The 15250-nt window shown below is 42.3% G+C and overlaps 1 protein-coding gene across 6 annotated transcripts in view; it reads right to left on the reverse strand.

Moving 5' to 3' along the window:
* PPP6R3 (protein phosphatase 6 regulatory subunit 3) overlaps nucleotides 1–15250 on the reverse strand; it is a 145430-nt gene that overhangs the window by 68171 nt on the left and 62009 nt on the right. For all 6 annotated transcript variants that reach the window (XM_073604576.1, XM_073604575.1, XM_073604577.1 and 3 more), the window contains exons 8-10: nucleotides 8909–9021; nucleotides 7358–7471; nucleotides 4060–4189 (exon numbers count right to left, since the gene is read on the reverse strand). In XM_073604576.1, coding sequence (XP_073460677.1) covers nucleotides 4060–4189; nucleotides 7358–7471; nucleotides 8909–9021 — 357 coding nt within the window. The remainder of the gene's footprint in view (nucleotides 1–4059; nucleotides 4190–7357; nucleotides 7472–8908; nucleotides 9022–15250) is intronic.

The raw sequence follows: 15250 nt of genomic DNA on the forward strand, positions 1-15250 counted from the left end.
AAAAAAAGGTAACCATCCTCACCTGTGATCTGTTTGCTTGTAATTATTGTGTATTTTAGGCTGGGTTCACACTGGTATGACACGACAGTCGTACAACTTTGCCCTGCAACTTGAAGTCCGACTTCAATGAACAGGGATCAGACTTTGATCTCCGCCAATACCAGGCACTGTGTCTGGTATAAATCTTTAGGGGGAACACCACGCAAAATGAAAAAAAACACACACACGGCATAGGTTCCCCCTCCAAGAGCATACCAAGCCCTTCGGTCTAGTATGGATTTTAAGGGGAACCCCCACAACCCATAACCATGCCCTTATTCGAGCACACAACCTGGCAGGTCAGGAAAGGGGGTGGGGATGAGCAAGCACACCCTCCCTCCTCAACCATACCAGGTCGCATGCCCTCAACACGGGGGGGTGCTTTGGGGCCAGGGGGGCACTGCGCCCCCCCACCCCAATGCACCTTGTCCCCATGATGATGAGGACAAGGGCCTCTTCCCGACAACCGCTGGCCGTTGGTTGTCAGGGTGGGCGCTTATCGGAATCTGGCAGCCCCCGTTAACAAGGGGGCCTCCAGATCCCGGCCCCCTACACTATGTGAATGAGTAGGGGGTACCCCTACCCATTCACCTGAGGAAAAAAAAAAAAAAAAAAAGTCAAAAATAAAACCCAGCAGTAATTTATTAAGGCAGCTTAGGCATCTCTTCTGACTCCCCTCTGGCTCTTCTGCCTCCTCCGCTGTTGTACTCTGCCTGTCAGTTCTTCCTCCCTCTCCACTGATGTCTTTTAGCCTTCACCGGTTCTTCTCCCTCTGTCTTCTGCACTGTCTTCTCGCTCTTTTGCTGGGTCTTCTCTGCTGTCTTCTGCCTCTATTCTTCTGATGTTGACGCGACACTCTCTCCCGCCATCACCCTGTGACCTCACCCCATGCTAATATAATTAGGGGCGCACCGCGAACCCAGCATTAGAGCGGAAAAGAGCGTTGAGTCAACATCAGAAGAACAAAACAGAGGCAGAAAACAGCGGAGAAGACCCGGGAAAACGGCGAGAAGACAGCGGACAGAGGGAGAAGAACCAGAGAGGGCTAGCAGACAGCGGAGAAGACCCAGCAAAAAAAATGAGAAGACAGCGGAGAAGACCCAGCAGAGACAGACAGAAGACAGCGGACAAAGGGAGAAGTACCGGAGAGGGCTAGAAGAACCGACAGAGGCATAAGAGCCGGAGAAGGGCTGAAGCTGCCTTCATAAATTGCTTTAAAAACCATGTGTTTTATTTTTGACACTTTTTTTGGTAAATGGGTAGGGGTACAGTGTACTCTATACTCATTCACATAGGGTAGTGGGCTGTAATCTGGGGGGCCCCCTTGTTGAAGACATGCGACCGGGGGGGGGCGCTTGCTCGTCCACACCCCCTTTCCTGACCTGCCGGGCTGTGTGCGCTCGGATAAGGGTCTGGTATGGATTTTGGGGGGACCCCCATGCTGTTTTTTTGGTGGGGGGGCTCCCTTAAAATCCATACAAGACCGAAGGGCCTAGTATGCTCTTGGAGCGGGGAACCCAATTTTTTTTTTTTTTTTTTAACGGCATAAAACTTGGCATGGAGTTGCCCTTCAAGATCAGAGCACAAGTCGCATGCCGGATCAGTTAAGACGGTGATCCGACTTCAGTGATATTCAATGGGTTTAAGTAGGATCAAAGTCGGACCAAAGTAGTGCAGGGAGCATTTTCAAAGTTGGACCGACTTGTGTCAAACCAGTTAAGACGGCTCCCATAGGGAAACATTGATTTTCACACGTCATGAGCTCCCAATGTCAGAGCATTTGTGGTACCGGTGTGAACCCGGCCTAAAAGGTCAATGATTGTCTGGACTCCTGACAGATCCTTGCATCTTTCATCCAGTGCTTCACTGAGGTTTCTGGATACCGAGTCATGGGGAAAGCAAAAGAATTGTCAAAAGGATCTGCAGGAAAACTGTATAAAACAGGAAAGGGGTATAAAAAGATATCCAAGGAATTGAGAATGCCTATCAGTGTTCAAACTCTAATGAAGAAGTGGAAAACGAGGGGTTCTGTCGAAACCAAGGTCAGGTAGACCAACTAAAATTTCAGCTACAACTGCCAGGAAAAAATTGTTCGGGATGCAAAGAAAAACCCACAAATAACTTCAGATGAAAGACAGGACTCTCTGAAAACATGTGGTGTGTCCGTTTCAAGATGCACAATAAGGAGGCATTTGAAGAAAGATGGGCTGCATGGTCGAGTCACCAGAAGAAAGCCATCAGTATGCAAAAGCCACAAAGTATCCCGCTTACAATATGCCAAACACAGAAACAAGCCTCAAACCTTCTGGCACAAAGTCATTTGGAGTGATGAGACCAAAATTAAGCTTTTTGGCCACAATAATAAACACTACATTTGGAGAGGAGTCAACAAGGCCTATGATGAAAGGCACACCATTCCTACTGTGAAACACTGAGGTGGATTGCTGATGTTTTGGGGATGTGTGAGCTACAAAAAGGCACAGGAAAATTTGGTCAAAATCGATGGCAAGATGATTGCAGTACGTTATCAAAAAATACTGGAGGAACATTTGCATTCATCAGCCAGGAAGCTACGCATGGGGTGTACTTGGACATTCCAACATGACAATGATCCAAAACACAAGGCCAAGTCGACCTGTCATTGGCTACAGCAGAATAAAGTGAAGGTCCTGGAGTGGCCATCTCAGTCTCCTGACCTCATCATTGAGCCACTCTGGGGAGATCTCAAACGTGCAGTTCATGCAAGACAGCCCAAGAATTTACAGGAACTGGAGGCTTTTGGTAAGAGGAATGGGCAGCTTTACCATCTGAGAAGATAAAGAGCCTCATCCAAAAAAAGACATCAAGCTGTCATTGATGTTAAAGGGGGCAATACATAGTATTAAGAACTAGGGTATGTAAACTTTTGATCGGGGTCATTTGGGTAGTTCCTGTTGTCATGATGATTTAAAAAGAGTAAACACAGCGGATTGATAATAAATGGCTTCAGCCAAACACTAACCATGAGTGAAAGAAAAGTTTGTGTTATTCATATTCTCTGAAAAATGGCCAAGAAATCATAAATTCTGCCAGGGTATGTAAACTTATGAGCACCACGCAGATACAGGTAAATTTGAATTGACAGAAACAGGGAGCTTACACATTTATTTCAATGCAAAACAAAACAATTGGATGACAATGAAAAAGGAGAGAATATGGTGTATGTATGTATGTATGTATGTATGTATGTATGTATGTATATATACACATATATATATATACACACACACATACACCTTTTAAAAGCGCTAAATAATAATAATAAAAGGCCACAAAAAGGTCAATATACTAGCGAGTGTTCAGGGATTAAAAGTATACAAGCCAAAATGAGGATCCAAACTCCAGGAAGTATCTGACAGTGAATTTTAATCAAACCTAGACATTTTGTTAACAGGCCAGAGTTCCAATTTTTCTTGATCAAAAATTTCACCCATCTCACATTATAAATACCTTCTTTTTTTATACACGTGCTCACACAAATCGCTGTTCTCCGCTGCATAAGGAGTTTGAGGAGGAACAGCAGCACGGTTATCTTCCCAGTGAATGGCTGGGGGGGGGGGGGGATGCTGTCAGGACAAGTCTGATCACTTGGAGGAGAGCAAGCCAAGTTCTCAGCACAGCTAGAGAACTGACCACACTGGTCTCATGCAAAGTGTGGTCTGTTTTAATGACTTCAGAAGGACTGACAGGAACACCAGGGACTTTACACAAAAGGAATACAAAAGAAAACAGGATACATTTTTATAAAAGCACATGGGACAGCAAGCACATATCAGGAATATGAAATGTTGGATTTCCATCTTTAAGAAAATTCCTGGTTTGCTGGTGAACTACCACTGCATACTTTACTGTAAGCTTTCCATAATAAAAGGGCCCCCAAGCCTAACAATTAAGGTCAATAGACACACAACTACATCAAATAAAAAAGATAAAGGGCGACTGCAGTTTCATAGTTGGCTCATAGTAAGGAAGCGCAATTACTTTTGGAGGGTCCAGGAGTAGCTGGTGAAAGGATGGAAGTTTTTCCTGAATAGCAGTCAACACAGTTTTGTTAACTGAAAATGCGGAGTGATTGAGACCAGGTGGACACAGGTCAATATGACCCTCAAAACTGTAAAATAAAACAAAGCATCAATATCAGCAAGGACACATTATATATAAGGAAAATTACATATATAGTCCAGAAGTCTGAAAATGGCAGCCAAGATGTATTTGTCATATTAAAAAGGTACTCCAGGATATCCAGATCTACTTGAAGATAACCAGATTAGTTACAGCTCATGTTTAGTACCAGCTTATTTGTTATACAGTACTTGAAGACACAGTTTATATAACTCCAGTCTTTACCAAGTAACTACAGAGCTGTTAGTTTAACTTCTATATTAGGGAAGATACTAGAGGGTTTAATTAAAGATCACATAGATGAGTTTTGGCTAGAAAAAAATATATAAAAAAAAAAAAAAAAAAAAAAAACACAACAACTTAAAAAGCAATAGACAGCATGGATTCATGAAAGACCGTAAGCAAAACCTTAGACAAAAGGAGTAGCAGTGGAGATCGTAGAATTTTTCAAAAATATTGGCACATTGGTATAGAAAACTGGCTAAAAGACCGAATTCAGAAAGTAGCGGTTAAGGATTCTTACTCTGGAAGGTCTAAGGTTATCAGTGATGTACCCCAAGGTTCAGTGTTGGGATCCTTACTTAATTTATAAGAATATAGGGTCTGGGATTAAAAGTACAAATTCAGTGCTTGCAGATGACACCAAGCTATGCAGTGGAATAATGTCCTTACAGGAAGTCTCCAACTTTCAAGTCAACCTCAATGCACTGTTTAATTGGGCAACTATGCAGCAAATGAGGTTTAATGTTGATAAATGTAGTTATGCACTTGGGGGGCTAAGAATATGCATGCATCATTGTGTGACGTTTGTTAACCCTTTCATGCCTAAGCCTATTTCTGACATTTGTAAAATCTGTATTTTTTTGCTAGAAAGTTACTTAGAACCCCCATACATTATATAAATTTTTTTGGCAGAGAATCTAGAGAATAAAATGGCGATTGTTGCAATATTTTATCTCACACTATTTGCGCAGCAGTCTTTCAAACGCAATTTTTTTTTTTTTTTAGGAAAAAAGACCCGTTCATGAATTAAAGAACTAAACAGTAAAGTCAGCCCAATTTTTTTGTATAATGTGAATGATGTTACACCAAGTAAATAGATACCCAACATGTCATGCTTTGAAATTGCGCACACTTGTGGATGCCGACAAACTACGGTACCTCAAAATGTCCATAGGTGGCGCAAAAAAAAAAAAAAAAAATAACGGTTACCAGGTTAGAGTTACAGAGGAGGTCTAGTGCTAGAATTATTGCTGACGCTCTGACAACTGCGGCAATATCGCACATGTGTGATTTAAACACCGTTTACATATGCGGGTGCGACTTACATGTCAGTTTTCTTTGCTGCGCGAGCTCGCTTTAAATTTTTATTTTTTTTTTAAACCGGCGCCATTGGCAGCCGAGTAAACCGAAAGTGACGTTGCTTCCGTGTTTACACAAAGGAGACCGTTTCTGGCTTCCTTCCAGTTTCACTCTAGCCGGAGGAAGTCCTGGATCTTGGCTCGGGTCTCCCGGTGGGACGGGAGGCCCGGGAAGAGCGGCAAAAGGACGTCCCCTCCCACTTCTCAGGGATAACAGCCGAGCGACTTTTAGCCGCATCAGTTGTTATCCCTGAAGAGCCGACTGCCTGCTCTAAAAAACGGTACAGGGATGATGCCTGCATCATCCCGGTATAACCCCTTAAACGAGGGCGCATATGTGCGTACGGTCGGTGCTAAGGGGTTTTAAACTATAGGACCATTTTATATCAGACATACCATTACATAGGACAGTCTGTTTAGTAGTTGGTCATAGAAACAGAAATCAGACTAACAACAGGTTTGGCTTGAATGGATACTTCTCAAACAAATGCTGTTGGATACAATGGGAACGTAGATACCATTGTGTTCAGCTGACAGTTTGAACAGTCCATTGTCTATAGCTATAGTCTCAAACTGAAAGCTACAGAGATGTCTGTTAGTTGGTTATGGTAAATAACCTGACACATAAAAAACAAACTTCGTCATGCATTAGAACCAAGGACAGTCTGTAAGACCAGGAGGCTCCATAATGCATCAACACCAAAACACTCATCTGTAACCAACCAAGAAGAAGGCACCCGATCTCCAAAAGAAGAAGCCCGAGTTGTCAACAGAGATCTCATCTGTCTGTCTTGTACTGTATTCCTAATATTGTAATAGTTTTGTATGTACAGCATTTAGTTCAGTAAAAGCACACTTACACACACCAGAGGTCTCAGCGTCCTTGCTTATACCGCAAAGTAACCTTGCTAGATAGATGCAAGCAAAACAATCATACATACTAGGGGGGAGTACAGCTGTGGGAATCAATGGTGGACACAATCTGGGTGTTCTGGTAGATAAGCTTAATAGCATGCAAAACCAAGCTGCAGTTTCCAAAGTGAGAAAAATACTTTGTATCAAAAAAGAGGTATGGGAGAGAGAGAGAATTTTGCCCCTGTACAAATCATTAAGACCTCTACTGGAATATGCAGTTCAGTTTTGGGCACCAGTTCACAAAAATATTGGGGAACTGGAGAAAGTGCAAAGGGGGGCAACTAAACTGATAAGAGGCATGGAGGAGCTCAACTATGGGGAGGGGAAAATAAGGGGGGATATGATCACCATGTATAAATACATAAAGTGGTCCATATAGTGTACTGGGCAAAGCCATTCACTTTAAGGTCATTGCAGAGGACAAGGGGCACTGTTTACGTCGGGAGGAAAAGAGATTTAAGCTCCAAATATGGAAAAGTTTTCTCAGTAAGAGTTGTGAAAATATGGAATAGACTTCCTCAGGAGCTGGTCCTGTCCAGCTGTGATCGTTTAAAAAAAAAAAAAAAAAAGCCTGGTTTCTTTCCTAAAAGCACAAAATATAACCGGATGCTAATATTTATAGACAGCGCTGATTCAGGGAATATCAGATTCAAGCAAATTGGATCATGCTTTTTTTTATTTGCCTTTCTCTGGATCAACCGTGGGTAGAAGATTTTGTATATAAGAGGTTTTCAATTTGTGTTTTTTTCCCCCTCTCTCCCTGTGGGTTGAATTGGATGGACTTGTGTCTTTTTTTCAACTAAACTATCATTTTGCAAGTCTCCTTTGTGAAAAATCAGTACCACAAGATCATGGAAACAAGAGGTTAGATTTCCACTTACGCTGGCCGTCTGGTTTCTAGCAGAGTCAGCAATATTTGGATAGCACTGACAATTGCAGATTCATTCTTCTCTTTTAAAAATATATTTGATAATAGTTGCTCTAAAATTTCTTGCCTAAAAATAAAAAGGATCAGGAGGAAAAAAAATCAGAACCAAAAATTTTAAACATTCTGCATCTGTGCCATAGTAGTACTATTCGTAGTAGTTAATACATTAAAGCAGGGATCTGCCCAAAAAATAAAATTCAAAGCCAGCAGCTACACATACTGCAGCTGCTGGCTTGTAATAGTAGAACATTTACCTGTCCTAAAGTCCAGCGATGTCGGCACAGCTGCTGATGTTTCCATCAGCTGTCGGGTGCTGCTGCCGCCATTGCAGATAAGGGAATCCGGCAGTGTAGCCTTACGGCTTCACGCCAGGAACCCTACTGCACATGCGCAAGACCCCATTCCTTTCCTACTGGCCTGGCGTCAGGGGGGAGCCCCGCTGTGACGTCATGGGCCGCAGCACGGACTTCCCCCTGAAAGGTGCCAATTGTGGCACCGAAGGGGAAGAGGAGACAAATGAGCAGAAGTTCCACTTTTTGGTGGAATTCCGCTTTAATCACTCACTGTGGAATGTAAACCATCAATACAAACCTACAATGTTAGTGGAAGACAGAAACGCAGACATAACCATGTAACTGCAGGACTAGACTTCTGCATCTCTAATGACACTCATTAGGAGGGGGAAGCAGAGAATACATTTAAACAAAACCCAAGATTTGCAATTATAAGCTCCATCAAGCAGGGCCTTCGATTCCTACTGTATTAAACTGTATTGTAATTGTACAGTCTGCCCTTATGTTATAAGTGCTGCGTAAACTGCTGGCGTTATATAAATCCTGTATAATAATGAACCCCAAACAATCATAGTTAGGGATCAGAACTGAATTCAGAAACAAAGATTGTGCCTAATTCAGAAAGTAATCCCCACGCTGTTTGACAAATACCGCATGAAATATCGCCAGCAAAGCCCTTGTGATAAAAAAAAAAAAAAAAATTTATATATACTTTTTTGTGAAATGGATTATTTACCGTATGTGACAATTTATGCCAATGAGTCACGTTACTTATCGCATGTGGGACGCGTTAGTAAATTGACCCCATGGTATCCAACATTTAAAATCAGTCAGCCATAATGTCCTGCTTCCCATTTCAAAAGGTGCAGCCTGGAAGACTGAATTGTAGCAGAAGCTCTGAAATCTAGGGAAATGAAACTCAGTCAGATGTAGTAACAAGGAGGTACCATGCATATGGGGTTGGGGGAGCAAGGTAAATGCATGGATCTCATTGGAAGTTTCTGCCCCCAGAGTGCCATTTGAGCTATTGTCAAACTAAAAGTAGAATTACTGCCACTGTACTGCATAGTAACCATGAGAGTCAAAGTTTTGTGCATCAAAAATAGCTTCATCAGCACCGATCATTACCCATTTGGGCAAGCTTCCAACAAATGCACACAAAGCACAATGTTCTTTTTAAAATTAAAACATACAGAACTAAAAAGACATACTTTTCTAACGTGGCCAGCAGAGGGTCTGGTTCCGGGCTGTTCTGCACTTGTAACAACTGATCCCTGCTCAGACGTATAATCTCACAAAGGGACTGTGATGCATTAGAATGTCTCTGAATGGAGAAAAGAACAGTTACACATATTCCTGTAGATCTTCAAACAAATGCAAGATATAACATTGTCTCTTTAAAAAGCTCTCTGGAAATAGATGGGGGTATAATTAGGAGGCATGATGGGGCACAGCAGCCTGCTCTAACAAAACCTTTACAGCATCCAGCTTCCAATTACATCCATTCTGAACTTTGTAGAATGCCTTTACAAATAACGATTCCCTATAGATACAAAACACATGGACATGAGAAAGGTGTGTGTGTACTTACTGTATCTTATACAGCATTGAGTGTATGTATATATATATATATATATATATATATATATATATATATATATATATATATATATATATATATATATATATATACACACACATACACACACACATATATATATATACACACACACACACACACACACACAGCGGTTTAAGGGGGTAATGGCTGAAGCCATCACCCCGGTATTTTATTTTTCAGCCGACAGCTGGCTCTCTCATGAAAGCGGTCCATGTGGCTCATTAGCTGCTGAATCTTTTAGAAGCAGTGGGAGGGGACCTTGTAAAAACAACCCAGTTAGTCATATTGTAGTTAAATATTAAAAATTACCTTTCCTTTTAAATTTGCAGTGCTGTAACGTTATGTAAAAAATGCAAAGCAATATGGCTACCTGGAAGCGTTCTGTACACAAATGGTTTCTGGAACGCCCCAGAAATGTCTTTTCCTGTTTGTGCGATTGACCCATTGATTTTCCCCAGAAGCCTGCACTAAGATACAAATCAGATCGAGCATCACTTGCAACAAAAATGTCGTTTTTGGCGAGATACTCCTAAAAGAGAAATCACATCGAAAAAGGAATGCAGACCCTGCCAAGATTAATATACCACTCCCATACAGATTTGCACATGGACAGAGACAAACTGCCATTTCTTTCAGAACAAGCTAGGAATCTGCAACAAAGTTTGTTAGAAACCCTACAATATACATAGATCACTCAGAAGGGAAGTTTTTTTCTTAACAAAAGTGGAGTTACTCATTTTTACTTAAAGTGGAGTTCCACCCACTTTTACAACTCTTCAGCATCCCTCACTAAACTGTGCACTGTAAACAAATTGGATATTTTTGAATTTTTTTTCTCAGCACCTACTGTATATCTGCTGTATTCATTTTTCACTTCCTCCTCCCTGGCCGCGGCCCATCGCATCATTTCCTGTTTGCAATGCCTTCTGGGAAGGGGCCGCAACTTCCTCTGAAACTGCCGTTGCTATGGAAACCTGACCTGAAACCTATTACACTGCTTGTGCTGCACTGAGCATGTGCGAGATCTGCAAGGATGAGATCCAGAAAGAAATACAGTCTGGCTTCAGATGCCCACACTTAAGATGGCCACGGCCTGCTGTAAGTTTATAAAATAACAAACTACTGCTATAAACTAACAAAACAGACCTTCGTTTACAGACTAACTTTACTAGAACACATTAAGCTTGTGTATTATAGGAGTATTTTTATTCAAAAAGCAGAATTTCGGCCGGAACACCACTTTAAATGCATTCTGAGCATTAAGGTAAAAAACCCTTCTGTGCTACAGGATCTCCCCCTCCCCCCCATACTTAATGGAGCCCAAAATCCATATAGCAGTGCCCGGGAGCAGCTGCTTTCTTCTCTCACAGGGCAGATTGATAGTAGCAGGAGCCATTGGCGCTGGCTCTTGATCCAGTGCTGTGCTTGTCTGCAGCAGCTCTTCTCTGCACTCTCACAGGAGACTCGGCAGCAGTTGGCACCTGCTGCTGTGACTCAAATCCTGTGAGGGGGTGGAGCCAAGTGGTGTGTGTGTCAAAGCACACTGTGCACTCTGGGATCAATCCAGTAAGAGTGCCCCTATAGCAAGCGGCTTGCTATGGGAGCAATGAGGAGAGGAAGAGGCAAGATCGCTGGCAGGGGACCCCAGAAGAGGTTCAGGCCCCTCTGAAAAATCATTGCACAGTGAAAGGCAAGTATGACTATAAAAAAAAAAACAAACACACAAACCTGACTCTTAGGATTAAAGGACACCCCTTCAATGGGAAGGGGGCTTTGGGGAAGGCTTGTTGGGCTTCTCAACCAAAGTCTTGTAATGAACACAGATTTGAAAGTTGAAACCTAGGTACAGCGATTAGGGGCTCTAGGTTTTGCAGAGGCTCCTCAGGAGGGGAGTTTTGGGATCCTCCGCAAGTAAAAAAACAAAACAAACACACACGACATCTTTTAATCAGATATCTTCCTTGAAAAGGAATACATTTGAGGCATCTTTTACAGGCAGCTTCAGCATTCCAGGTTCTAGCCACAAGATTAGTCTTATGACATCTCCTAGGGCATCCCCACAAAAAGCAAAGTGTAAGAGAACAGCTATAATCCTGGAAAACGGGGTCATATTGGTTGTTCGCTTCCCTAGTTAGTCGCAGTTTGATATACTGCAATTACATCAAGAGTGTCGGTTGCAGGGCTGGGCCTGCCAAAATTAAAAAGGAAGCTTTTAAGTGTCTCAAACTTTCTTCCTGCAGAATCTGTGAAAGAAGGAACACGATTAGGAGTTTGGCAAAGGTTTTGGGAGGAGTGAAATATCCTGATGCGATTAAATCATATATTGCACAATCCATTCACGAACAAGGAAGGTTTCAGGGTTTCACAGGTCTGTGCCCAAAGGGGCACGGCGAGATGAAGAATCAAGTTATGCAATGCCAAGGGTTTTGTGGATGGCAGCAGCAAGCTTTTCATACATTAGCAAACATGCTAGCAATCTGGGGAAGAAAAGTCTCCTACAGCTTCTTCTAAAACTGCCTCAATGTTCTCTTCAGTCCCTTATGTCGGTCTCATCTAGGACAGGCATATCAGGTTTGGATTTAGGTATAGACATGGGTGTTGGAGAAAAGGCATTTTTGAAACCTGGCCAGAGAAGGCTTATTAAAGCTCTTATTTGCCTAAGGAATTGTGACACAGATGCAAAAAAAATTCTGCTTTTGTCACATGCCATGTCTAAAAGAGTGAGAATCAGATGCAAAGACTAGTGTTTGAGTCAGCTCTTACGCTAGTGCAAATAAATTGTCACTCTGAGAAGAAGGCCTCACGCCCATTGGACGTTAAAACAAAGTTATCAAAAACGCCAGTAGCTTTGCAGTACATTTTTCAACAGCGTTTATCTTTTTTTTTTCTCCCATAAACACACTGCTGAGCTGCGTTTGAGTGTTTATCGGCTTTTATCGTTAGATCCTTTTTACAGCTGAAAAACTCTCGGAACCCACTAGTTGAGATTTTCTTTTTTTTAAAGCCAAAAAACAGCCGATAACAGCCTGTGTGCGCATGGACACATAGGATAACATGATGGGGAGTTTGACTGTAGAAAACGTCTGAAGCCAAAAACAGCTGCTGTAAAAACCATCCAAAAATGTCCAGTGTGCATGAGGCCCAAGTGTTGTTGAAGACTTCAGCAGGGAGAATTTATGCCTGCTTTTATGCAATGGCTCCCCTTTGCCTGGTCTCCTCCATAGCTACATGTGAGGGCATTCTCCTGTTAGGTACTCATGGAGTATGGTGCGGAATAAAAAGGGCAAGCATGTCCAGGAGAATGGAGCAACTCAGGGTGTAAATGGTCTCGTGGCATGGTAAAAGGGTAGAAGTGCCCGATTCAAAACCTAGTCATCCACCTCAGACTAAGCTTTGAGTGACAGATTCAGTGCCAAAGTTTGAAAAGTTTACACTGTAGTGAACACAAGGCAAATATTGCCAAACAGTAGCATACAGGGTGACCACGACTTGTTCAGAACACAGGACTGTATATAACGTTCAAGCTTCATCTGTCTCTGTCTCTTGTCGTACCCCCAAATGAGTCTTCAGGGACTGGGTTCCATAGGGATGGACCACATCCCAGGACCTGTACAGCACCCTGCACCTGATTACACGAGTTGCAAAATGCAAAGATGAGTGCCCTTGCAGGATCCAGTGCCTGGAGCAACATTACAGGCCACCACCACAGCATGGGGTCTGCATTTGGCTCCCAAGGTTGCACCAATATGGATATACTGCCACTTGTGGCATTAGAAGACATCGAGGAGTTGACTGAAGAATCCAAAGAGAACGGTAAAGAATACCTAGTTAAGAGATTTCTCTGTGAAGGAGAAGAGCTTCATCAACTTGGGATACAAAAAATAAAAAAAATAGTATTCTAGGGGAGGTGCCCATGGGGCATGTTCTCCAAAGCTCTGCCAGTGTCAAGTCACCTGAAGGTATGAACCTATAACCCAAGGTCTAAGAAAACGTTGCCTGTGTTCTGTACTGACTGCAATAAGATGAGGACTTTTCTTAGCCTCCAGCAAGCCTTCTGAGAACGTGTTTTGGGCTTCTTTGCTGAAAACAAGTGCTCTTGCCATCCTTGATAAAAGGCATCAAAAGTTTAACCAAAGACATGACCTTCAAAAAACACCATGCAGCGCAAGCACCTCTTGCAAGCAGGTTCTGCAATCCAACACTTTAACCAGTGTCTCACAACATACAGTAACTGTAGTTTAAAGCTATAGTCATTTGCTCCAATTGTCTTATGACCAAGGGATCAACTGCAATAATGACCGGATTCCTTCTAAGAGCTTTTGATTTTTCAAGCTTTTGGCTGACTCAAAAGTCACAGCTATAACAGGGACAAGCAAGAACAGAGCTCTAGAGAAAATTAAGTCCTGTGAGATAGCTTTACCTGAAAAATGGGCCAGCCTGAAGTTATGTAAAACATTAAAAAGTGTTTTCTGTTTTCAATTTTTAGGCACTGCAGAGTTTGTAGAGGCCAATCTGCTGACAGCCATAAAAGCAGAATAAAACCCTCCTCTCTACAGCAAAGGAAGCTGCTCCTGTTTGATCTGCAACTGCCATGGTGCTGCACATGCGATCAGTTATGACACCAGCCATTTAATAGTTTGACAGTTTGGTTGAGGACACTAGCAAATGTGAAAGTTAGCAATCCCAGCATTCCAGGAATGCAACTTTTTTAAATTGTTAAATCGATGGGTTTAGTTCCACTTTATGAATTACTGTTGGGGCTCTAGGCTTCAGCAAAATGGTGGCCTCCGGCAAGAAGAAACAGGAACAATGCTGGAGGAAATATATAGCACACTAATTTTGGTACCACAATTATTCATGTGGAACATATGTTCCTTGCTAAAGAACCTCTCTTGACCATGTTATGGTTAAAGTTCCACTTTAAGGACAGATTTGTCTTCCTTTGGTCTGGTGGCCGCTTTAAGATGGAACACTGCCCAATCACAAAAATATAAGGCAACCAGCTTTATTTATGAATATCGACACCCAATCAACCGCTCACCTATTAGGCACGGTCACAATAGCCAAACATCAACTGCACAAAAAAAAAAAAAAAAAGGCACCCTGGTAGACAGGTTACCTGGGTAAAAAGCGGTTACTCAAGTGACAAAGTCGTGGTTTGGGTCTACACAAAAAAAAGTGTAATACTTTATTTAAATGTATAAAAATTGGTAAATTCCAAAACCATAAGTTAGCAAAAAGCTATCTCCCAGCATTAGAGGAATCACACACATACAGAGCCCTCCACACACATCAGTTGTTACTAAGGATGAGCTCAGGCATGTTCGCAAGCTGCACGTGCCGAGCCTGCCATGAAGTCGGCACTGCACAGCGCTAATCAGAAGCAGTGAGACATTTCCCGATGTGCGGCAGCAGAGATGGGGAAATGTCTCACTGCCTGTGATTAGCGCAGCGCCAACTTCCTGGCGGGCTCGGCACGTGCAGCTTGCAAACACACCTGAGCCCATCCTTAGTTACCATTTATTGGTCTGTGACCAGATTGGTAGTGTCAATAAGAGCTGAAACAATAAGAGTCTGGTTGCAACACTCCAAGGCTGGCCTGAGGATAGCTGCAGTTAGAGAGACTAGTCAAGTACATCTGAGTCACCATCTCCTCCATTCCTCCCCAACACATAGAACTACATGGGGAACCCTTTTCACATAACATTTTTCCTAGGTTAGTCTTGCGCAGCTACACATAAGAATCCTTCCAATATAAAAAATATTATATATATATATATATATATATATATATATATATATATATATATATATATATATATACACACACACACACACACACACACACACACACACACACATATACACACACACACACACACACACATACAAAAAGGCATAGGGATTACATAACCAGTTTCAATGCAAACAT

The sequence above is a fragment of the Aquarana catesbeiana genome, linkage group LG11, assembly GCF_042186555.1.
Source record: "Aquarana catesbeiana isolate 2022-GZ linkage group LG11, ASM4218655v1, whole genome shotgun sequence".
NCBI classification, from domain to species: Eukaryota; Metazoa; Chordata; class Amphibia; order Anura; family Ranidae; genus Aquarana; species Aquarana catesbeiana.